General features: G+C 41.1%; 1 protein-coding gene across 4 annotated transcripts in view; it reads right to left on the minus strand.

Moving 5' to 3' along the window:
* LOC106964844 (myosin phosphatase Rho-interacting protein-like) overlaps positions 1-25,975 on the minus strand; it is a 56,439-nt gene that overhangs the window by 1,439 nt on the left and 29,025 nt on the right. For 2 of the 4 annotated variants that reach the window (XM_015060580.1, XM_015060582.1), the window contains exons 7-22: positions 22,645-22,771; positions 21,543-21,647; positions 18,081-18,137; positions 17,642-17,710; positions 17,456-17,545; positions 17,177-17,286; positions 15,173-15,725; positions 13,746-13,883; positions 8,831-11,395; positions 5,224-5,371; positions 4,996-5,113; positions 3,036-3,195; positions 2,833-2,946; positions 2,064-2,150; positions 1,798-1,960; positions 1,635-1,720 (exon numbers count right to left, since the gene is read on the minus strand). In XM_015060580.1, coding sequence (XP_014916066.1) covers positions 1,635-1,720; positions 1,798-1,960; positions 2,064-2,150; positions 2,833-2,946; positions 3,036-3,195; positions 4,996-5,113; positions 5,224-5,371; positions 8,831-11,395; positions 13,746-13,883; positions 15,173-15,725; positions 17,177-17,286; positions 17,456-17,545; positions 17,642-17,710; positions 18,081-18,137; positions 21,543-21,647; positions 22,645-22,771 — 4,690 coding nt within the window. The remainder of the gene's footprint in view (positions 1-1,634; positions 1,721-1,797; positions 1,961-2,063; positions 2,151-2,832; positions 2,947-3,035; positions 3,196-4,995; positions 5,114-5,223; positions 5,372-8,830; positions 11,396-13,745; positions 13,884-15,172; positions 15,726-17,176; positions 17,287-17,455; positions 17,546-17,641; positions 17,711-18,080; positions 18,138-21,542; positions 21,648-22,644; positions 22,772-25,975) is intronic. The other 2 variants (XM_015060583.1, XM_015060584.1) reach the window with 2 other exon arrangements.

Here is a 25,975-nt window from a genome sequence, read left to right on the forward strand (position 1 = left end):
TAGTCACACCCTTTGAACTTAACTTTTATTTTTTCCCACGATGCAGCCACAAATGTGTGTTTATGTCAGGGCAAGACCAATACAAATTAGAGCTTAACTGAATAAGAAACAAGAAAATATGGTTGTTTATTTTTTTTTTTTACATTTAACAAACATCTGATTTTTTTCTTGAGCCAGTTTTTTGTAGAAATATCATGGCTTCAATTACCAGTTTTATAGAGAATTCTTGAATTTCAGCAATGTGAACTAATATTCTCACTTTGATTTAGGTCTGGTCTTTGACTAGGCCATTTTAAACACATGAATATCTGTCAGTCTGCTGTAAGTTAAACGTCGGCGCTTTGAGCCTGTGATATGTTTTATCACCATATATTTACTTCCTTCCATCTTCCCATCAACTCTGACATGAATTTCCTGTCTCTGCTAGAGAAAATTGACCCCCAACACGTTGTAGGCTTTAAAGTGTCTCACAGTGAGGATAACGTGTTCAGGGTGGCGTGTGTTAAAACTTCACCACACATGGCATTGGGTATGTTTGGGTACTATTACTTAGGTACTTTTGAGGGCTGGGCAGCAAAGCTTCAAAATAAAATCTCAGATGTTTTCAAACCAGATCTGATTTTAATCTATTTTTTTCCCTTGCTTTCTTTTCTAAAAAAAAAAAAAAAAAAAAAAAAAAAAAAAAAAAAAAAATTTTTTTTACAAATGGCAGAAAATATAAAAAATTGGCTTTTGTTTCAATTGTCCCTTTGGTGAGTTGTTCAACAGAGCATTAGTGCCAGGCTGTGAGAAGTTTTGCTTAATTACGAGAATATAGTCATAATATTAACAGAATAAAGAAGGAATTTTATCAGGAAAACGTCTTGAAGTTATGAGAAAAAAAGTTAAGAAAAAGAGCTTAGATAAGTTATTGCCATCTGGTGTTGGCAGCTCAGTCTGTGAGGTTTGTTCTTCAAAATGGTTTGCATGATCATTTCAAAGCCCTACTGCAGATAACTTGATGCTGAGGGCTAACCCTACCCTAAGATTTAATACTTTAGTGTCTGTAAAATTACACAGAAAAATTGGTATTTTTTCTGTAGCGGTTATCATAAAATTATAACTTCATTCTTCTAATAAGATGATTTTTGACTGAGTGTACAACTTTATTATACAGTATTGCTGTAGTACTTTGTTATAGAAATGGTAGCCAGATTCAAAGTCCAAATAAATAGAAACTTTGCCAAACAAGATGGTGGAAAATAAGTCAGATTTTTCAAAAACCCAAAATTTTAATTGACTAGTAAAACAGATTTTATTCATTAAAAAACATTAAAACCATAATTTTCCTTCCACTTCAATTATGCACTACTTTGTGTTGGTCTATCAAATAAAATCCATTCAGTAAAGGCCCTGGATATCGATAAAACACATCTGGGGGCATGCGCTGTTGCATGCAACATTTCAGGCAACCTGCAGAGGGCAGCAAATAACTGGAACGTGCATCTCAGGCCTTAACGATGGAAAGCCGGATTGCTCTGTCTGCTATCAAAGTGTTGCTGCCTCACATCACAGCCATGTGGTTTTGCCGTTCAGCAGGAGCTCTCGCGGACTGGACGGCTGCTGCTAACACAAATCGTTTCTTTCTGACCCACCTTTGACCTCAGGGTTCGCTCCGAGCGCTTGGCTGCCGCCGCTGCCATCTTCAGGATGTCGGGGTTGCTTTTGGACTTCATGATATCTGTCACGAGAACGGTCAGAAACCGAATTAGATTGGCGTTCGGACGGCAGGCCGTTTCGAGGCGGCGGCCGGCGTACCGTATCCTCCTCGCTCCAAGTCCTCAAGCGATGGCTCGCCGAGCGCCTCGTGCGCCAGCTGCAGCTGCTCCCGGAGCCTTCCGAGGTCCCGCTCTGCCTTGGCCTTCACGATGCTCAGCTCTGTGTAGATGTCCTTGTACTTATCTGTCGCATACTTCTTGTCCTGCAAGCACAACATTTCGCTTAGACAAGCAGAGCGCTTTTGGAGGCGCGACTGGGAATCGTTGGCAGTCGCCGAGGCGAAGCCGCAAAGGAGTCGACGTTACTCTTTGAGCGGCCTGGAGTTCGTCTTTGAGGGAGTTGATTTCCTGCTTCAGGTATTGGACCTCAGACTCCTTCACCCGCAGCATCACCTGAGGAAACCATGGGGAAAGAACATGGGCTGGATTTGTAGGAACATGTGTAAATCTATTAATAAAGAGGGTTAGTCGTCATGTCACTGCAGAATGTTTGATGACAATATTACAGTCTTACACACTCATACATTTCTTGTATTGTATAAAAAAAAAGGTTCAAGGGGTTAAATGAAAAATCTGTAAAAAGTACCTGTTTGTTTCATCCGATTAACCGACAGATTAATCAATAGAGTAACCATTAATAAAAATAATCATTATTATAGATAATCTATATTTTTTAAAGGGACATTTTCTTTACAGATCCAATTTTTTTCGGTTTTGTTTTTTCGGTTTTATTCTGTGTTATTATGTAGCGTTCTTTACTAAATTAAAGTGTATTGGTGCTTAAGAGGGGGAACTTGCATTATTACTTCATTATCAATAACTCTACTTGAAAATAGATTCAGAACAACCATAATAACGCAATAATAATAATTACTGGGATAATTTATCCACCAGCTAAACTGTGCCATCGTGACAGTCAGGGCCAACGTCTATTTTAACTGTGCAAAATAAACTAAACTAGTTGCTCTCACGACTGAAAGGCTCCTGAGGGGAAACAGCTGCCGCCGCCAAACTTCACTGGTGCAAACTGGTTTTAGAATCCTATCTGTGTGATTTTATGCGCTGCAGTGGTTACCTCTAACTCATACAGCTCCTTCCCCTGGATCGTGGTGTTTGGATCTCCGGCTCCGTCCTCAGACGTCATGGAGCGCATCTTGGTGATCTCTGCAGCCAGACGGTTGTTCAGCTCCTAAACGTGATCCAGAGAAGGAGATCAAGACAGAGTCCAGCAGAAAGTGTGAGGGTGTAGACTGTGTGTTTGTGTGTGTGTGTGCGCACCTGGTTGTGTGCGTTGAGCTCCTGGTTCTCCCTCTGACACTGCCTGAGGGCCTGCCTCTCGGCCTCCAGAGCCTGGGCCAGGTGGGCGTTCTCCAGGCACTTCTGAGAATACTGCTCCGACAACACCTCGATCTCCCGCTGGAAGGAACACAGCTCCTCCCTGGAACACATCGCCAAGCCTGATAATGCGTTCGCCGTCCACGTCGCACGTTCAGAAAATCGCTTGAAACGCGACACCTCAGCCTGCGAGAAGTATTCGGACCCATCTAATGTTTTTAAAAGTTTTGTCACAGGCTTCAGTGGATTTTATTGGGGTCTCGTGTGTTGGAGCAAATGGATTTTCATGTCCTTCTTGTTACTAGTTGCAGTAAGTGTGTGTGATAGGAATCCATCATGTCTAATTTTCTTCTAAAGACCTTCTGTGTGTTTAGAGAAGTGTAGGAGACGAATGTGGCCAAGTGGGTAAAAAGTGTCGCTGGATGAGTTACTGAAATAAAAAAAAGGCAAATAAAATAAATATTCCTTGTGTTTTACTCGATACGTTTCGTTTAAAAAGACAGAAACTGGCCATGGAAATCTAAAGTTAAAACAATTACAAAAAATGTCCATCTGCACCGGCTCTATGTGCTGGACGGCAAAATTTATACCATTTTGTAATAATTCAAGAACCACAAATGGCCACTGAGTCACACTTTAGAGCAAGAAAAATGAACATCTGACACGTTTTAATTTGTATTCATCCTATTTCAGTCTGACTCTCCAACATAAAAGAAATCTAGTGAAAACAACTGCCTTCAGTAAATAGAGTAAATAATTTAATCTCAAGTCAAAACAGCGTGGTGAAATTCCAATAAAATCCATCGTGATTTGTGGCTGCAACATTAAACCGTTGAGGTGTGCGAATCCTTCTGGTTTCGATCCTCTGACCTTTTAATTCTGGTGGCCTGTAAACTGCTCACAGTGCTGAAGGCAGGGAGGTGAAGCGAACACACGGAACCTCCATGCATGTTCACACAAGCCGTGAGTGAAATATGCACTGATCAGGATAAATCAGCAGGTCTTAAAACCTGGAAAAGCATCAGAGGTGACAGCTGTGTGTCAGCACAGCTCAGCCTGACGGATCCGAGATCGCTTTATACACACAGCTGTGCTTTAAAATGGGTTTGTTTTTAATCATTTGATGTGTTGAAAGTGAATCTATTTTAGGAGAAATGACGCAAAGATGCCTCAGGCCAAAAAGACTGAAGCACTGAGTCGAGGAAATCTGTGTACATTTAGACAGCTGCAGCTTTGCAAAACGAACCCCAGTCCTATTAATATAGTTTTTTTTCTAGAGGTGCACTGATTGCAGTTTTCTGGCCGATCACTGATTTTTAAAAGACCCGCAGGTTCGGATTTTGACTGAAAAGTTGCTAAATACACCACCTCCAATCTGGAATCTCAAAATTTTGAGAAACAGTAAAAGCCCACAAGAAAGAAGAAAACTACATAGAATACTAGGGTTGAAACTACCAATTATTTTAGTAATTGATTATTCTGACGATTAAAATTGGTTTCATTTCCATTTAGCCAATTAAGCCTTTTTTTTTTAAATAAAGTATTCAAACACAGGAGATGCAAATAAACAATAGTTTTTCTTAATTACTGCTCTGAATCTGTTTTTATTAGATTTTTCTGAGTCTGTATACTTTAGTTAGCGATTAATCGATTACTAAATTGACGATTATTTCATTAGTTGATTAATCACGATTAGTCGTTTCATCCCAATAGAATATACAAGATTAAATAATCCCGCCACAACAAAATTTAAGACCCGTGATTAATGCATTTAAGACCAACTTTAAGGAATTTAAGACATTTCAAGGACTCAGAGATGAATTTCAGACTTTTTAAGGATGCGCGGACTCCCTGCTTTTTCTTTCCGATGAATGTAATCCCAGCTCCAGAGCAGAGGACTCACTCGTGCTGTCTGCGGATCTCCTCCACGTCGGCGTTCTCGGCGTTGCTGCTGGCCTTGCGTACCTTCTCCAGCTCCTTCTCCAGCTCCGTCCGGTGAGCGTTTTTCATTGCTTCGATAGCTTAGATAACCGGCAGAAACGAGAAGAAAAGCTTCAGTGGCAGTTCGTGGAGATTTCTCTGGAACTCATCAGACTTCATTGAAAGGTAGTTTTCTTTTTTCTCCTTTTACCAGCGATTGTTGCGGCCGTTTCCTCCTCCAACAGCCTCTCCTTCTCCTCCTTCAGGTTCTCCAACTCTCTCTGGTGTTTCCTCTGGAGCTCTTCGATCACCTTCTGATGGGACTCTTCCATGGCGGCAAAGCCTCTCTCACAGGTGGCCTGTAAGAAAACAAGGCTCACAGTGAGCAACGGGTCATCTGCAGAGGAGCAGCAGATCGTTATCGGCTGAGGAGGACGGGAGAAAAAAACATTCATCCTTTATGTTTAAACCAATAAACAATAATAACTTTAATCAATACGTTAGAGCCTTGCAACCGTGTGCAAGTGTAGCATGTTTGAGGACAGAGAGGGTTAGGAGGAACGGTAGGAAGCACAATACGTAGAAGAAAGCCACAGATGGTCAGAGAGGAGGGCGAATGGATGAAGAGCTGCCACTTCCTGTTCCATCAAATGTGAAGAAAATCCTAGCTCCACAAAGTCCTAAACTTTCTGACTGATTGGATCTTTGGCAGAATGTCGGGCTACGACCGACAAGATATCAGCAAGGCCGAAATTACATCTCTTGCGTGTAATTTTGAATAAATGCAAACAAGAAGCAAACGTGAGGAATGGAGGTCTGCTGGATTTTCACAGGAGTAGCCTTCTCCCTGGGGGGACAAACCCAGGGGCTGAGGGAGAAGTGGAAAAGTCCCCCACCAACACGGAGCTAGTGTAAACTTCCTGCTGCGACATCCGAACGAGCAGCTGCTTCAGAAGCCTGTGAGCTCATTTGTTTGGTGTTTAGAGAAGATCCAAATTTATTTTAATTGCATTGTCCAGTGTTATTGAAATGAATGGGGCAAAGTCATGCAATCGGTCCCTCCCCCACGTATACACGGCAAGTCTACGACTGCAATAAATTTGTTTTTATACCATTTTAAAAATAAAAATGTAAAACCCGTGCTTGAAAATTTTCATAGCACGATAACATTTTAAAAGCATAGAAATGAAACATCAGCTGTGTTTGTCTAAAGCTGACTAGCTGAGCAGATAGCCTGACTAACGCCCTAATAGCAGCTCTTCATACTTGTGTTACTTAATATGGAACATAAAGAGCAAAAAGATACAATATTATGCTCAAAACACCAGCAAATTCAGCTGTTTTCTACCATAAATTCTTGTTTATCAAACTGGAAATAATGATACATATAACACAATCATAACTGTCGTCATCAAAATGCAATATTATTTTAGCAGCAGATGCAATAAATGCTGCTCTTCTGTTATAGATATTTTAAAAAAACTAACAGTATAAAAGCAGTTGGGTCATGTAACCCATTTGCAATTTAAATTTATGTGCAAATACTTTGGCAGATTTACTAAAGGCTACCATTCAATGAGTATCTTAGTAGTACAAAGCTACTTCTGCTGTTCAGCTGCACATCATTTCCTACCTTAAAGGGGTTTTAAACTTAATATTTTTTTAAAATCAAGTACCGTATTTTGGTATGAGCAAAGTTATTACTATTTCAAGTGAAACACTAAAATTCTTTCCAAATTATCTGCTTTGCAAGTTTTCTAAGCTAAAGTAGGAAAGGAGATGGATTTACTAGTTTATTTAGTAAATCCGTTTTTCTAGTGTATAAATTTACAAGTGTTCTCAGCTTCAAATTACTTTAAAAAAATTGTCTGCATGCTTTTTGCGGTATCGTTTTCCACAGACAGTGGTGGTTGTTGCTAACTAAAAAGTTAGCAGTGCTAACCCTACAGCACTAATCATAAACATTAGCTCTGCTGACACTAAAGCACTAGCTTGTGGTATTTGGTGGAAGCTAATGCTAAAGTGCTAACTTTGATTCAAATTGCATCTGCCCTTGAAAGACTACAACCCTCGAGCACCAATTTAATTTTGACAACATAATTTACATGTTCTATGATTGCCTTATTTGTTTATACCCCGTTTTCAACTGTCCACGTTTTATTTTTTTCCCTGTACATTTTATTTGTTGAAATTTAAAAAGAAAAGTGCAAGCGAAGAGAGCTTTAGGCTAGTTACAATAATGTTTCACCAAGTTCAGCACATCCTCAATAGCCAATAGGGATTTGAATGGTGTTTCTGTTATGAAATGCAAACAAAGACCATAGATGAGCAGTTACTACTGTGAACCACCCAGTCCTCTGCTTCGATTTTAGTGGAAAAAAGAAAAAGCTGGGAAACTTATGTACGTGAGTGAGGCTATTAAAATAAATCAGTGATCCTCTACGTTCTAGTCAGACAGAGAGGTCTAGACTTTCTGTTGTGAAATGGATTGTGAAGGTTGGAGCAAGAGACATGTTGGGAAATGCTGTCTTTGGAGTAAAAAGTGCCTTAAGTAAATTTTTGCTCCATGTGCAACCCTTATTAAAAACAACATATCAGTTTTACATAATAATTGAAAAGTAATTTCCAAAAAATAAGTAACAGGGTACAGTGACCTTCTAATGTAACATAAAAAGCACTGGCACCTTCCATTTGTACGCAGAAGTCGGAACTTCCAAGTTGATAAAAATGAAATTGAGCGCTCCCAAAAGTCCAACTTAGAGAGTGAAGCATTCACTAATTAATCCTGACCTTAAAATCTGTTTGGCCGCCAGATAAGCTTGAAAATAACCCCAATAAACAGTTGTCAGACAGTGCACTACTTGCACTTTTGAGAGACTATATCTCTATAAATCTGTAGTATACATAGAAATGTACTTCTGAATGAGCCATTCTTAGTGGCTCGTGCTGCTTAGAGTAACCCAAACTTATCAATAAGCAGAAGAACTGAGCTTGTTTCTGACTTGCAATCTCAACACAGCAGATTGGGTGTGACCAAGTTCCGACTTTAGAGTCAAATGAAATTCTCAAGTCGATTGGCAAAATAATCAGTCAACTTTCTAGCTGTCTCCATGGCTCCAATGGCAAATGGTTTCTAATATTTAGACCAATTCATTTTTTTTTATGAAGGGAGAAAACAGTCCTATAAAAACACTGAACATAAATTGGACAAAATAATGAGAAATGAGCTGAATACCATCTATAAACAGCTCTGAATGCACCAGAGTTCCAGAAAGAGCTAGCAAGTAGACCGAGTTAAGATTACTTTGTCAAATACTTGAAAACAGCATCTTCGTCACTGAGCAAAAGCGGCACATCAAGTTAAATTGTTAGTATGGAAAAGCAGAGGGATTCAACAACTGAACACACATATTTCATTACAGCCAATATTTATCTAAAAAAAAGAAGAAGCATTTTTTAAGCTGTTTGCAACTTTGTAAGTTTAAAAGAGTAACTTTGGATTGTGGAAACATAAATAATAATAAAATTCATGCAAAAAGATAAATGTGGGCTCATGTGCGTAACTTTTCTTTGGTTGCTAGAGTTTATCAGCTACTGGTAGCTCTACAGCTAAAGCTGAAGGAATAGTCACATGAACCCTACGGGAGGTTAGTTTTCATGCAACACAGAGGAAACGTGGTTTACGGCACAAAGCCAAAGAACGGTGATCGGGGTTAGGGAAGGGAGTTAGGTTGGGGAAGGAATGGGATCTGGGAATGCCACAAAGGAAAACAAGGCATCACAGACGGGAGGACGGCAAGGACAAGGAGCGCTTCCACCTTAAGGTTTTCCAGGTCTCTCTCGTATTTCAGCCGCAGGGTGTTTGTGTCACCCTGCTCATCCCGTCGCCTCATCTCTTCGGCCATGACTGAAACTTGGCTCATCAGCTCCTGGATGCGTTCCCGCAGGGTTGACGTTTGGGCCGAGGCTTCCTGCGACGGTGCGTGCTCATCAGTTTCGTTCTTCTCTCGGCTCGCTGGGCTCAGCATGCTCCTCAGCTCTTCCATTTCCCGCTCAAATCTCTCAAGAAGTCTCCTCTTTTCATCCTCATGCTTATTTTTCAGGTTCTCCATGAAGTTCGTCAATGAGTCCATCTCTTTAATATTTTCCTCTGAATGAAGGCGGATCGTTTCATTGGCTTTTTTTACTTCCTGCCTTAGTTTTTCCAGCTCCTTCTCGTAGCTGTTTTTGATATCTCGTAACTCCTTCCTGTGCCTCGCCACCAAGTCCTGAAGTTCAATGGCTTTATCCACAGAATCTATGGGCTCTCCTTCAATCTGGATCAAAGTTTGTGGTGCTTCTGAAAGTTTCAGAGAGGCCAGAGAAAGCTGATTCTGAAGATCTTCCAGTTTGGACTGGAGGTCACTAGCAGTTTCTTTCAGCTTAGGGCAATTTGGACAATTCAAGCTCCCCGTCTGCACTACAGTCTGATTCTGTTGACTCTCTATTTCATGCTGTACTTTAAGCCTAACAATCAAATACGACAGGCAAGCTTCCTTGAGAGAATCTAAAAGATACCTAGAAGACTGTGTCTGTCCAAGACCAAAGCTTGTTAGACCAAAAGAGAGAAGTTTCTGGTCTTTGTTCTGTTCCAGACTGGAAGCAATCTGCTTCAAATCATGGGATCTTCCCTCCAAAGTTTCTATTAACTGTCTAAGAATCACAGCGTATGTTTCATCATTAAGCCAGCTGTACATTTTTGTGAAATCCATTGGCATTTCAGTCTCTGCCTTCCCCAGCAGCTGAAGGCTTTTCTCTGCCTTTATCTGCTGGAGCAGCTCAGACTCACTAATCTGTTTGCCTTCTTCAGGTTCTAACTTGGTACTGCTCAACACTTGGCTCCAGAACTCCCACTCCAGCACTGACCTCATCTCCTTTCCACCAATGCAAAGAGGTTCTTCCTTACAAGAACCAAATAAAGTGCTTCTTAAAAGACCAAGCATCTTTTCTACATCAGTATCTACCTTTGCTAACATCTCTATGACTTTATCTAATGCCTCAGACCTCATCTTCAACTCGGTTATCACTTGCTTGAATAGTCCATCATCAACCTGCTTGTCTTCTACATTTTCACCCTCATCAACATTCTCTCCATCTCTACGCATCGTTTCTAATCTCTCTCGCAGCATCCTCGCCTCATTTTCTGCTACTTCTAGCTTCTCTCTGCCAGCTTGCTCAATTTCCTGATTTAGTGCAACTAGTTCATTGTTTCGGGCTTCCAACTCTATACAGCGCTGCTCTGTATTTCGGAGACTTCTCTCGGCCTCAAGCACCTTAGCTTGAGAAGATTCAAGTAGGTCTCTGAGATCTTCCTCTTCTGGGTGTAATTCCTCATCCTCGTAGTCTGCCTGGAAGCCCAGACCTCTTAGTGTGGCCTCTTTCAGCTGGAGCTTCTTCTCCGTGTCTTTAAGGGTGTTGCCTAGTTCCTCCAACGTAACTAACGCTTCATGGAGCCTCAAAGACTTCTCGTTAAGCTCTCTCTCATAATACTCGCGGTCTATAGCGTTAGCTTGATTTTCAGCCAGTTCGGCCTTCAGTCTTTTCAGCTCCTCTACGACTAGATGGTGTTGTTTTCCGCCCTGCTGGCTAACAAGCTCAGCTTTTAGTCGGTCTATTTCTCTATCGGCTTCAGTTAGCTGGTTTACTATCTCTTGACATCGTTGTTTTAAGGCACCGTTTTCTCCTGTTAGAAGTTCGACCCTCTGAGAGAGTGAAGCAATTGTCACATCACTCGTCTCTGAATGGTGGTCCAGTTTGGACAAAGAACTGTAGGGGCCTTTGAGGTTTTCAAAATTGTGCTTCTGAACTTTCCCCATCATATCCTCCATGGTTAGAAGACGCTCTTCGTATTCTCGTATGCTCTCTCCTGCTCTGGCCAAACTCTTCTTAAAAGTTTCGTTTTCAATCTCCTGCTGGTACTGCCAAGCCTCCAGGAGCTTCTGAAGTTCGTGTTTTCCTCCGGTACTTTGAGCAATGCTGTGGAGTTTCAACACTCTTCCGAGCTCCTTCAGAGTCAGAGGTTCCTCGGTCAGGAGATCTTCGAGTTCCTGAATCGCATCTGAACTGTCCTCGAGCAAGAAACTAACTCGTTTTTGGATGAGTTCAGTGGCAGCGCCTTCCGGCATCGGTGGCGTTTGATCAGAAAGGTTAGGCTCCTTGATGGAGGAGTGAGAAAGCGAAAGGCCAAGCTGTGCCTGCATGTTGCGCTTTTTCAGCTCTTGCAGCTTCAGGAGCTCTTTGGTCTCCTGGTACTTCTTTGTTAAACTCTGTGCTTGGGAACTAACCGGTTCGGGCCTCTTCGTCTGGGGCGTCACATCAGCCTCCAGACCCAAAGGGTGCTCCAGCTTGGAAAAGGGGACCAGACAGTCGGTTAACACACAGCAGGGGAGACAAAAAGCTTGCTAATAATTGTCAGCGTTATATCTACCAATCATTTTGCTGTCACTTTAAAAACAAATGTTATATTCCCATTTCCACATATTCATACCAAATAAAAAGGAATTCCATTCTAATTCAAATTTTCTTTCAAATTAATTGTACAAACAAAATGCGAAATGGAAGGAAAACAAATGTCTGCAGTTAGTTAATCAAAACAAAGCATGCATGTTAAATGGTTATTTGTTACTTCATGTTGTAAGTAATGCAGTATTAGTTCCAAGAGCAGAAGGCATACAAGGTCCTTTTCAGGTATATTCCTAGAACCGGTGCAATTCTTTTCTGATAAGACAGCAAATTGGATCATATGTTCATTCTTCTGGTGTATTTTGCAATAGATTACAAACACAAAAATAACACAAAGATGGCATTGGGGCTTCAGTCTTAAATATGGTAGAATCATTAAAAACAGTCCAATATCATCTAGACATCAACAAACAGAAATCCAACATGACACATTTATCTCAACGTATTAATGTAGCTCAACAGAAAAAATGTTAACGGAAAGATGATATATGCAGAAATTAATGGAAGATATGAATCTGACATCCATGCCAAGTATTAGAATACAAAACGTTATTTTCAGTCTGAATCAACATGTCAATGATCTTTACAAAGGATATTTCACTCTAAGTACAACTCATAAGTACACATTTTAAACAAATATATCTGAAATGCAGATGGTGAAAAGAGAAAAGGTCAAATTAAAAAAAAAAAAAAGCGCTGAAGTTTATGTGACTATACATGTGCGGTCACCACTATCAGGACAAAATCGAGAAACAATTGTCAGAAGTAATAAAAGGGAGGAAGGCTTGTATACTTAAAACAAAGGGCAACATTTTCTCTTAGTACTCATTTTGAGGGTTTTTGTTGCAGTTTTCAAATTGAGATGCAGTGATATTTTGGCTGGTGACTGGAATCATCTACCTGCCAACAGCTTCCACTTCCACAACACTTAGGCGAGGAAGGTCATGCTGATGGAACAAGCCTTATAAATGAAACCAAAGGAAGCACAGAAAAAGGAAACTGCCTTCTATAAAAAGGCCACATCAGCTTCAAACTGAGGTTCGTACTTTAGATCACTCATTTTGCATCTTCACCGTTTCTCACTTTGGACGTTCTTCTTGTTTCCTGACTTTCTGTTGTGTCATGCAGTAATTTGTAGCCGCTTTAGGAATGTCTTATCGAATTGGCAAAAAAGTGAGTTGACTGGAACCAAGTTTAGCAGGAAGGCTGAACGCAGGCCTTAAATTAAAAAATACTTCACATTTATCCCAAAGGGAAATTAAATGTTGTCATAACTCATATCATCCAAGTATCTTCAAACAGTGGAGGATGACGATGCTGTTGGGAGGACGGATCTCCGGTGTCTGTCAGTTTTTCAACAACTCTAAGTAGGTCTCCGACTGAAGACAATGCTGCCCTGTAATGACCCCATGTCATGACATGCTAACAGCTCAATATCCAGAGTGACAATGCCTTACAGTAGCGTGTCTGGATGACATCATCATGAGGTGGATTAGTTGCTGCTAATCCACCTCATTTGCTTTTGCCGCTCCTCATTAAATATCTGTCTGTTAAACTTCCGTCGGTGTTGAAACATGTCAGATTTGGAAACAATGGCAGCATTTTTAAAGGTTAAAGTTTAAGATCTGCTGAAAATACAGATGGAGACTACTGTTTTAGTCACCATATCAGGGATAATTGTGCTAACTTCCAATACACAAGGCTATGGAGACAAGGACTCAAATTCACAAATTTGTTGGTAGTTTTTGCCTCTATAAGCAAACTTAAAAGCTGCTGGTTTTTCACACCTACGTGTACGAATCCTAAACCTGTGAAAGCAATTCAGGAAAATTCATTGTCCCTGTGCTTCACATTAGAGTGAAATAATCCTCTGCAAGTCACATTAGCAGCTAGCACGCTACGGTCTTTTGCGCCAAACTCGATGCATTTCTGAAACGAGTAGAATGAGTTCAAAAAACCAGGACAGACAGAACGCAGAGAGCAGGTAATTAACTAGTAGAAAGCCGGCGTAGAAACAGGATTTTACTGTTTGACACATGCAATGAACTCATGCAAGGCCTCATACCAGGAGAATCTGCAGTTTTGATGTCAGTTTGTTTGGTTTTATTACATTAACACGACATGCAAAGGATGTTACAATATGAAGTGGAAGCTACTGAACTCTTGAACCTGCCGCTGCGACAGAGCTGACTGAATGCGATGAAGCCGCGTAGTGCAGCGCCGCTAACTCACCGGGGAGATGTAACCGGAGCGGATGTCCTGCTCTCGCTCCAGAGCGATTCTCAGCTGGAGCTCCAGCTCCTGCTTGTGCTTGTTTGAGTCAAGTAGCTGCTGGTGACAGCTCTCCAACTGGGCCTTCAGGTTCTCTATCTGCACCAGCAGGAGAGAGTAAAACACAGATGCACTGGTTATTCGGTTTGTCACCAGATTAGCTAGACATCAGTCGCACATTCTCAGCTCTTCTTTTGTTGTGGAAATTACACGATGACCTAACAGGACTGGGTGGTATACCAACTTTAATCTATTTTAAAATCGGCTATAAAACCACACAATGCACGGCCACACCCCGACTTTCCTCTGTTTTTGTCATAATCGAGGCTGAGCTTCAGACTTGTTTACAGCTTTACTACTTTGTCCATGTTCTTAGATGGCTGAAGTCTTTAAATGAAGGAGGTGGAAGCGTGTCAGACAAAGCTGCTCCTACAGAGTGTAATCAAAACAGTCAAAACCAGAAGACTTGGTTTGTCATCCAGTGTTTACCTTGCACACCATAGCCTCTGTTTGACCTTAGCCAAGACATGTAAGGTCTTTTAAAATGTGCAAAAATAATTGGAAAGTTATCTTAGTTCTCCATTGGTGCCCATTTTTGATGCTCAAGAAACCAAAAACTCAAAGGGAGATGGTTGCTAAAAAGTTTTCATAAAGACAATAAATATTAAGCTTTTCTTACACATTTTGCAAACGGAAACTTTAAACTACAATGCATTGTGTTGCATAGTAGATCAACACAATGCAACATAATTGTTAAAAGGAAGAAAATGATTAATAGTTTTCAGTTTATTCACAAATAAAAATAGGAAAACCGTGCCATTTATTTGCATGTTTCTGCCAGCTTTAGACTGAAATTTTCTAACATTCATTTCAGGTGGACAATCCTGTCTTGGAGGGTTTGGAGTCGTTCTGTACTCAGTTTCCAGATGATGGATTGAACAAAGCTCTGCGAGATGCTTAAATTTAACTCTATTGTTAAACTTTCCTTCAGAGAACAGTTTATGGCACTAAATTACACAAAGATGATCTCTATCTGCTAATTTGGTGCCTTTTGAAGGTGGATGCTAACAGTAAATTTTATTCTTTATGTAAAGTTGATGGGAAACTAATGCAATCTACATTTTTCAGAATTTCATTTGTTTAAAAAGTTTGAAGATTACAAATTTTTCCCTTCATGGTTATGAACAATGTGTTGCTTTATCACATGAAAAGTATTAAATGCATTAAAGTTTTAAGCTGCAATGTGACAAAATGTAAAACATACTTTTACATTGCCAAAGGCCTCAGAGGGCCACACCTGTAAGAAACGGATGAAACCAAACTAATCTGTCTGGTTGATTCTGCAGCCGATGTAGCCATGACAACAAAGCTAATCCAGGTAAACGTACCCCCTGCTTGTAACTGTCCAGTAGTTTCTCCAGCTCTGTGGTCTCCCCGGATTGCGCCGAGGTGGGCAGCGGGACCCTCCGCTCCTCCCGGATGGGCGTCTTCTCCACCTGTCGCCAGTGCTCCTCGATCACCTCCTCCACGCGCTGCTGTTTCTCCAAACACGTGGCACTGACCGCGTCCGTGTGCATGACTCCGTCCCCGCCCTCGCAGTCTATCCTCCCTCCGTCAGTGGCAAGCGCGTGCTCGGGGCCGGCGGCGCACTCGTATCTCTTCCTCCTCTCCTCCCTGCGCCTGCTGCGATCCGGGTCGGCCTGGAGGCTCTCGGCCTCCTGCGCCCGCTGCTGAGCCAGCGCCTGCGCGATGGGCCTGAACTCTGCCCAGTCGAACGTCTTCGAGCGGCCCTCTCGCCTCCGCTCTCGTGCTCGGCTTTTGATGGCTCCCGGAGCGGATTCCCTCTCCACTGAGGACGCCTCAGAGGAGGGCGAGTCCTGAGCTACGTCTGGTCTGACGAGACCCTCCAATGCCGAGAAGGAGCTGTGATCTTCTGTTGAGCTGAGAAGCAGGAAAATTAAACGTTAACCCCACTGTGCTAACTTGGATTCAGGCCAACACCTCTGGTACGAACGCAGAAGACCAACTCAAACTAAAGCTAAACAGATATGGCGAGGACTTCCTGTTTCCTGTTACATAGTGAGTGCAGGTCTAAGCAGCATTATTTCTACCCAGTATCGACTTTTAGATTTCAAGCTCTTCTAAGTATTTGGCCAGAGGTGGGTACACTCCAACAAATCCGCTAACTACGAAGCTAATTTTTCGCTTAGCACTTTTGCTAACATTTACCACACATAGCTTCACCTAAATACATTTTTCTGAAAAAATTTCTGGAGCACCAATTTACTTTGTTTGTAAAATTTTGGTCATGGACTATTGAAGTAGATAGATGTTTATATTAATGCTCTTATTTTGAAGTGGGTGAAGACTGTTTACGCTGCAGTCCTCTCTTCCTGTTCTCCACCCGTTATGAATGCAGCAAATGACGTTTATTTTGTACTCAGAATGCATCGCGGTAGTTCTACATCATCTTCTCATGTCCAGTCTGACCAAAGCCCTACCGTCTGCAATTAGTCTAAATTAGCAACAGAGTTAGCAAAACTCAATGACTATAAAACTGAAACCATGAGTTAAATGTCTGTTCTTAATCACTTCCTGAAGTGCAACCATACAGGAAGGCATGCAATAACAAATATGACCCTGTAGAGGGCGATATGACATGTTGTAACACGTCATGGCGGGTATCAACATGGTTGAATTTAGCGCTTCTGCATTAGCTTTCACTAAAAACCGTGATAGTTCATTAACAAAACTAATGTTCATGATTAGTGCTTTAAGGCTGCCCACCACTAATACTGGCTTTATTTGACCTCGATTTCTCTGCGTTTGATTGGTTTCGGAAGTTTGATCTCAGATCTGACAAGGAAGAAATTTCATAATTGTGGTTGAGAGTCGGCCGACCAGCGACTCTTATTAATTGTTGCAGCTAGCTACGATAATATAGACACCAACAACACTATATAATGGAATACAAACCGTCTAATAAAGAGTTTATATCTGCAGCATTTACTTCATTGTACAGACATGTCAGCCATATTTGATACAAAACTGAGGCTGCTAACTTTCAAAGCTGGATTCCATCTTCAGTGTGTTATAATCAGGAGCTCAAAACATTTTCTGGCCCTTACATCTGCATGTTTCTCTTCAACAATGAACACCCTTAGAATAACATTTCCAACATTGTAGAATGAAACATAATGAATCACAGACAGAGGTCAAAAAGGAGAAAATGCAGCAACTTTGCCTTACAAATGAACACCTGATGTGTCTCCATGGAAACTAGACATTTCCCACAGCTTTGAGCACCAGGTTTTTGCTGTTCAGCTGATTTTGTTCAGCCAAACAGAACCTTTACTCAGAAATACACCCAAACTGGCCCAGCTGGTACTGACCTGGCCACATCCGGGGCGGTGGAAGGTCTCACGTTCTTCATGACTGCCTGGATCCAGTTCCTGCGTATGCCTGCCGTCATGGCTGACAGAGTGTGAACTCCTTCCTGGGTCTGAACATGGATCACCACAGGATCAGCAGAAATCCACAAACATTCAGGTAGTTTGCTCAACAAATCTGCTTCATCCAGCTTAGTGGTCTGTGATGTAACACTTGTAAAAACTTCAGATATCTTTAGCAGTGGATATCACAGGAGAACAAAAGCTTTCAAAGCGTCTTACATGAATTTGAAAGCCGTAGTTGCGCTGAGCCTGGTATTCAGTTACATTGTAACAGGTGGACAGATCAATTTCACCGTCCAAGTCAGAGGCCTGACAGGAGAAAATAAAAAGATTTACAGACCAATATTACAAAAAGAGAGCATAACAAATAAGAAAGTAGTGACAGCATGAATCGAACGAGCTCACCTCCTCTGCAATCGAGTCTTTATAGTATCTCAGGCTGTGATCCGTCAACACGAACCAGTATTTCTTCCACTAAATTAAAGAAAATAGAAATGTTTTGCCACAAAGTCCACAGACAAAATTTTAAAAAAGTAATTCATATAAAATCCTGGAAAACCCCAGCAGTCAATAAAACCTGCTCTACATGGCGGCGGCAGCAGTTTGCTTCTCTTTACATCATGTAGCGAATCATTTAAAGCCGCCGCGCTCCACCCTCGTCTTTTAAGTCCATTGAAGGTGGAAGATAAAAGCGAGGCTGCAGCTCTGTGAAAGCCACGGACACTGGAGCGCTTTAGTTTGGATCCCGTTTGGACTCATTTTGCTTTCTATGAGCCTAAAACGCTGATTTCCCACAGATTTTTTTTTAAAATTCATTTTGTTATTCATTCGTGACTTTCAGTACCTGGCCTTGCTCATCCAACTTCACCATCCAGCCTTTCTTGAAGTTAAGCAAATCCGGCTAAACAAGGAAACAAGCAGCACAGAGAAAAACAAATGAGCAACAAAGAACATTCGATCTGACCAGGGCAATCTGAAGGACAGCGCTAAAGCATTAATTTATTGCTACTTACCCTCTAAAATTGATTGAAATGACACAGTTCTTCACTAAGGTATTCACACCCCTTAAACTTTTACGTTTTGTCAAAGTACAACCACAAAAAAATATGTATTTTATAAAGATTTTATATGATAGAGCATCAAAAAGCAGCTCAGAATCTATTTCAGTCAACTGCAACCTGTGGCTACGAAGATGGAAGTGGCTCTTTGGACCTTCTACAGTTGTTCTTAATTGTAGAAAGTCCAATTAAGAACAACTGGACCTTCTACAATTCTACAATAAATTAGTGGAATTGGTAAATCAGTTGGCAACTTACCAATTGGTAAATTTACCAATTTAGTTGGTAAATTACCAGCATTTACCGACTAATGTTATTAAATACAGATAAAAACAAACGGAGGTTTTCAGTACTACTTCTTCTTTTGTCAGAGTAATTCCATTGAATTTTCACAACAGAAGATCTATTTTTTTGTCTTTAGATTTTAAAAACTGATTTTTTAAAATATTTTCCACAAATACCAACATCCAACAGAAGAAAATTTGACCCGTCTTTGCAAAGTTTCACATTTTTCTTCATTTCAAAAGCTAAAAACTGAAATAAACAAAATTCCTATAGCAGAAATGTAGCTTCTCTTTTCCAAAGCGTCAAGTAACATTTGAGGCTCTAAAGTTTTATTTCTCCGTCTTTAGACTCGAAACAAAATACAGAAACTCGTGGCTTCAACATGACATTAAAAAAAAAAAAAAGATAAAGGGGTGTGAATACTTTTACAAAGCACCATAAATGACACACAACACTCTCCCAGTCGGTAAGCTGTGTGGGGAAGCTGAGCCCCCATCAGTGGGACGGACAGCTTCGCTGCCCAGGTTGCTGAATTGTCGCCCACTGAACAGGGACAGCTTCCGCCATGAGTGTGGCTCAGTGCTCGGGCCTGCAGTGGTGCGCTGCGAGTCCAAACCGTGGGAACAACAACACACACATCCATTTAACTGGTGACCACAGGAAGCAGTGCCAAGATGTGATATTGTCTTTTTTTTTTTTTTTCCCCCTCACAAACACAGGCAGCAGAGTGAAACGGTCGCATGCATCTTTGAAAACCGCCACACATGGATTATAAAGAGCGGTGTAACCTGGAGAGAAGGAGAGGGTACAGAATGGGTGGCGCTGCGCCCTGCAGAGGGGAGGCGTGGCCAACAACAACCCCACCCTGGTACCGACACACACAGGTTAGTGGGTGGGGGGAATGTCAGAAATGACTCAGTTACCTAAACTTTACACTTCCTGGGTAAAAAGAAACCAGAGGTTAATACCCGCCGAGATATTTCTCAAGGTTTGATTCTCGTTTCCTAACCAGTTCTGGCCTCTCAGCCCAAACAACAACAACCCAGCGACCTCTCTCTCCGCTCTGCTGGGGCCCTGGCACTGCTGCTGACCCCGGATCCTGCAGCTTAGCAGGACACAGCAGAACAGGGGAGGCTTTGTCTCGGACAGAGCGCAGACGTACGGGAACCAGAGTCCTGCTTGCGGTTCTTAATCAGAGCAAATCCAAACCTGCTCATTTATTAGTCACTAGGCATTAAATGGAAAATAAAATCTGTATGCTGCAAGAAACGCTCGGGAACGAGCGGTTTCCAACCATCAACAATGTAATGTGCTAAAAAAGAATGTGTTGCATAAAAAAATAAATAAATAAATAAAAAATCGCTCATGGCCTTGCAGGACTTTGAAGCTTCTTTCAGTAGAACAACAGTAGCGGGCAGCAGACTGATGTACTGCAAACAAGCTCGAGAACTGGAAATCTTTTCAGGAGGAGATGGGAATCAACCCAGAAGCAAGAGAGAAACCAGAAGATCAGGTTATTTCAGTTTTGGGCTATTTACATAAATAGCCAAAGGTGAGGTCGGGTCAACCGAGACGTCGCTATCGAGGGTTTTGTCCCTTATATCAATCAAAGTCACTAAAGAACATCAACTGACTCAATTCTCTGCCCTAAAGCGTAACTTTAAAGTACCGTACAATAAAATACTGTCATATGTTCAACCAGTATTTGACCAGTGGATCTGAGCCTTTTCACAGAATCTGCTGTGGAAGGTAACTCTAAATCATTTGCAGGGAATTTGCCTATTTGTAGATTTTTTTCATGGAGCTTATCAAAAATATTCACAGTAAAACACAGCTTGTGACGCCACAATGCTACTAGAAAAAGGTTTTGCAAAGCAGCCAATCCAGGAGTTACATTCAATTTTCCTTGATGCTGATTGGCTGTGACCTAAAGAGCAGAGGTGAGGAAAACCATGGCAGCAAGCTTCCACTGAGCGTATTAGCACATATTGAGGCATTTTTGGTGTTTGAACTATTAAAATAGGCGGTTATAAGCATTTTTAGATTTCAGACGTACATTTTAATTTTTTTTTTAATTGCTTTCTTTTCTGTGCGTTTTTCCTGAAAGTTTCTGCAGATCAACCTCAATATGCTCCTCTAATCCAGGATAACTCACTTAAAAAGCTGCCTTCACTTTCTGACAGGAACAGCTTGAAAACTTGTTTCAACACCAACAACATACGGCCTTCAAAACAATCACATGTTGCTACTGTGGACAACTTTTTAATAGGGAGCGCTAATATGCTAGGTTAACGCTAGCATGTTTAATTTCTGTTTTGATGTAAATTTTGATGTAAATCGTTGATAATTCGACTCGTTGTACATTTCAATTCAGTTGCAGTTAATTGTACGATTAGCAGCTGCAGCAGCCAATACAGTCTCTCTTAATGCAAATGTAGTTTCAGTAGCGTCAAATTCAAGAGTTTTTAAGACTCTCTCTCAACTTTATGATGCAGGACATTAAGAAAAACAACATAAGCTAATGAATTAGTCAAAAATTTAAAAGTTACTTAAATAAATTAAATATAATTGTCAACTTTTTTTTTTTTTTTAGGTCAAACCTCAAAGAAAACAAGTAAAAGGCATCAGCTGGTCAGCACAACAACATGTAATGTAGTTAGGTCTCATCAGGGATTATTTAAAATGTTTAGACTGGGATTATATTGAGACCACCTACATACACAACAAACACCAGTGTTTAATTGTGGTCCAGCCACATAAGACAGACATTACCTAAAACATACCTATAAATAGGGCTAATAAAACGAATAAACAACGAGGGAAGTGAATTTCCCCCATGAGTCCCAGCTTTCAGCGAGTCAACTTGTTTATATTATGGGAAAGTTTAAATAATGACTAATTCACACAGCTGCAAACGACGCAACAGAGCCAGATGAGACTCCAGAGCTGAGCAGGATCCTCACCGTCATGACGGACTCCGTGGTCCTTCGATCCAAAGACTTGGCTCTCCTCAGAGGGGGCAGGCTGGAGGGAAAGTCCAGGCCTTCGTCATTGTCCTGCCTCTGCTCCTAAACAGCAAACAGACAACAGGGTTTGTTTCACGGTGCTGAAATTCAACAACTAATGGCAAGTAAACAGCAGCTGCGTTTCCATTTGCTATAGGATCGAGCAAGTTGACATTTTGAAAACACGTCGACTTCGAGAAACAACTCTGTTAAATAAAACCTTTTGGTTTATTTTGCAAAACTGTATGGAAACACTTTTCTCATCACACAGTCAGCAAGCGGATGTTGCTACTGGTGGAAAAGATGAGAAAGAAGATCACAGGAAGCGACTTGGGATGTTTTTTAATCATTTTCTCATATGTGCATAAAACTTATTCACGTATAATTTTATTTAATGGAAACACCACGATTGTGAAATTCCATCTGTAATCGAAACACAGCTGCTGTTATGAGTCTCAAATGTTTTCTTAAATATTTCTAGACTTAACACTATTAATCAATCCACATGTGGAAGGGCCAAGCTCCACCCACTGAGCTAAAGACCCGCCTCCAGAACATATTAATCACTGCTGTCACAATCACTGCCCTCAGAGGTGCGTAGAAACCATAAACAAAATCACAGATGCATGGTGGGAGTAAAAACAACCAAGTCAGCTCATCTGGATCCCTGTGAGAACTCAGAATTACTTGTGTGCATTAGTCAGCAACGCCAGCAGTCCACACAGCTTTATCTGTGTTTGTTTGTGTCGCTTTCATTGGTTCGTGACTAACAGAGATCCGGGGCCAAGACAATCAGCATTACTGTGCTGGATCTCCGTGCTGCTTGAGTCAGCTTTCTAAGTCGGCACAGAGGTCCGGGATGGGAAAAGGGAAACGTAGTCACAGGGGGAGATCTCAACGAAGAATGGAAACTCGAAATAAATACAGCGCTAGCTGCTGACCTCTGACCTGAAAGCAAAACAATGAGCGATGGAAAAAATGGGAAGCAGTCCTGGAAAGAAGCTCTTTAACCTCTCAGTTTGCATCGTAAACCTCGGCCTGCTGGTGGATCTGCCGTTACCTCTCTGAAGAACCGTCTGCGCTCGCTGCGGCCTTGTCTCACTCGACTCCTCTCCGTCTCCTCCACCTCCATTTTCTCGGGATTCTCCAGCTCCAAGGCCTCCAGCTTCTCAATAACACCGGAGCGACTGAAAACACACAAGCACACAGTTGTAAGTTTGGGTGGGTAATATGGACTAAGTTTTATCGCAATAACAACATTTTGTGGTACTATTGTCACAAAGATATTTATTACTTCTCTTTAGCAGCAATCATAGCCCCACAAAAACTGATACAGCTCTTGGAAAACACTCCCATTTCTAACACACTATTCTTTGGCACATAAAGAAGTGTGATTTATTTCACTAAGCTGCACATAGTAACTGCATTTAATCATATTTTCAAATGTATTCATACACACATTGAACAAGGTGGATAAAATAATATAGCAACTCAGACAACATGGATAATTTCGGTGAGTTTTAAATTGAAATTCAAAATAATAAGTTCATCACGATAAATGATAAACGATACGATAAACGCCCACACCTGCTTGTTGGTAAATAAATGGTTAATTGAAAAGGAAAATATGGGTTTATCATTTTCAATATCATGATTGTAATACTCAGCAATATAATGTGAAGCCTTAGTAAAAGAAAGAAAAAGAAATCTAACAGATCGTTAAAACAATGACAATTAGAGATGCTTTATGACAATGCGGCCAAGTCCCAGAACCAACACGGCTCTAAGTGAAAAAAAATTGTCCCCCGTTGTTAGATTGTGAATTCACTGGGAATAATTAGCCATAATCAATTTCAATAGTCACACACAGGTCTGATTACCATATGACTGGGGGAATCAATAAATCACTGAAACAGAAACTTGTCTAACAACATGAAGGAGGACAAAAGATCTCAAAGGGAAAACACATTCTGTCCGACGCTAAAGAAATTCGACGCCAACGGTTGAGAATCAAGGCTTTGGCGTTCTGAGTCGTTTGTACTGCTTTAGGTCTCCAGTTAACCACATTGACAGCCATAATTTACAAGAGAAAAACATGAAGGTTTTCCTATGGAGGTTGTAAACCTTCATAGGAGAGGCCGGCTGACAAAGATCAAATTGACGAAACTTCACGAGAAGGTCACAAGAAAACCATGAACAACATTTAAAAACATGGCAGGTCTCACTTGCCTCAGTTGTTCATGTTTCAACAGTAAGCCAGACACTTGGTAAAAGTGGTATCCATAGGGGAGTTTAAAGGTCAGAAACCTTACTGACCGTTGACTCACAAAGGTGAACAACGACGGGTCTGAACTAGAAAATTTCTGAAGAAATTTAAACGGGCCCTGCCAAAGTGTGCCCATCGGTTGGAACCCAGCATTCTGATGCTACAAATTAGCATCAATGCTAAAGGAAGCTGCAATGTAGTCAATAGCATATGGAGAATCACAAGCATGTTGAGTAACATGGACTTATACCATTCTGCATGTTAAAATGAGTGCACAATTTAAAATGAGCCAAATTGCTAACATTAGCCTAAATGCTGTCAATAGTATGTGGGGCATCACTAGCATATTGTCTTATATTTACTTCCACCATTCAGTATACTAAGCGTGACTAATAAATAAGAAAAATATCCAAAAGCTATTTTTAGGGAGAAGNCAAATTGGGTATATTCAGGATTTAGCGGGAACACCAACATGCAGAAGCCTTATCCTGATTCCTTCCCCGGTCTGCAGCAAAACTTTCCAAGTCTTGACCGGTCCGTGGTAATAAAAAGGTTGGGGACCACTGCTTTAAATGTCATCTATGGCGACAAAGTTGGCAACAGTGCTTTTGCTCTTGCTAACGGCCTGTTATTATTTTTCTATTTAGCAAATCCTAACTAACCTGAAACAGGAAAGCTCAAGTCAAAAAGTGAGAAATAAAAATCCTAATTCTTCGTTAAACATCTGGTTATTTTTTCTATGGAGAAATTACATTATTCACTCTTTCCACATGTGCTGGATACAACTTTTAAATGTTTACAATAAATGAAATTGTTTGAATACACCGTCTTATGGGGAAATTTTCTGCCATAATCCAAGAGCACACATTTTGAGTCTGAAAGCAGGATTTCATGTCTTTTGTTCTCAAAACGTTTAATACTTTTGCTTACATTTTTATTTTGAAAGCAAAACTTATAATGCTTGTACTCAAAACTTCTCCTCCCACTCAGATATAATAGTCTCTGCTTGGACTCTCTGCTTGCTTCTGGAACAAAAATGAACAGTCACCTAGCAACCTCTCAGCCAATAGAACAAAAGTGTTGTTCTGGATGTGCTTGTTTCCTTCTAGCAGGTGTGCCTGTGTGGGTACTATCAATTGTAGCAATCTGCGCCACCCACTGGATGTAGGGAAAAACAGCGGTCTCAGCTTTCTGCTCCGTGTTACATTAAACATCCGCTAGCAGTGCTACTGATCGCTAACAGCCTCTGAACTTAGACAGGAGTTTGTTCACCCAACCATCCAACTCCCTTCACCCAACCAACTCCGTGCCACAGAGGCACTAGAAGGAAACAAACCACCCAGTACAACACTTTCATTCTATTGGCTAAGAGGTTGCCAGACGACGGTGCCAAAAGGCGGTTCCAAAAGCGAGCAGATAATGTTTTGCAAGCAAGCAGCAAGAGTGAGAGGAGAAGTTTTGAGTACAAGCATTACAAGTTTTGAGAAGAAAGACATGAAGTCCTGCTTTCAAAATGAAAAATGTAAGCAACAGTATTAAAAGTTTTGAGAACTGAAGACATGAAATCCTGCTTTCAGACTGAAAATGTGTGGTCTCGAATTATGGCAGAAAAATTGCCCCGTATTGTCTGATATTGTATCTGTGGATTGTTAGTGTCAGATCGACATTACAGTTGAACTGAGGTAAAGAGTCCTCACCTAACCACCGACACAATCGCAGCTGGGAGGAAATAAATCCTGTCACACACTCATTTCTTGTCACTGAAAACACTGTTGATTACAGGTGTCTCCTTCTTCATTATCCCGCGACACGCCGGGCGGGGAATGAAATCAGTCTGCAGTTTGTGCTTGGAGGTACAGAGACAATCAGGGAACTCTGACTCAGTGAGGTTATGAGGCTGGAAAATGGGTCACGCGTTTGTTATCCAGTTTTATGTGGGACTAACCAGCGCCCGCCTTCATTTCTTCAAGCTTTCTGACGGATGCCAGTGGCTTTATGAATAAGACAAGACGTCCCTGAGCCGAGCGCTCATCACTGGTGACACCCCACACAGAAAATCCTGACGTGTTTCTGGACGCTTGATGTGATGAAAACATTCTTGTCAGCTGCGGCCTTTGAATGTGAA

The sequence above is a fragment of the Poecilia latipinna genome, unplaced genomic scaffold (genome assembly GCF_001443285.1).
Source record: "Poecilia latipinna isolate Pla-1442-1.1 unplaced genomic scaffold, P_latipinna-1.0 Scaffold1727, whole genome shotgun sequence".
Classification (NCBI taxonomy): Eukaryota; Metazoa; Chordata; class Actinopteri; order Cyprinodontiformes; family Poeciliidae; genus Poecilia; species Poecilia latipinna.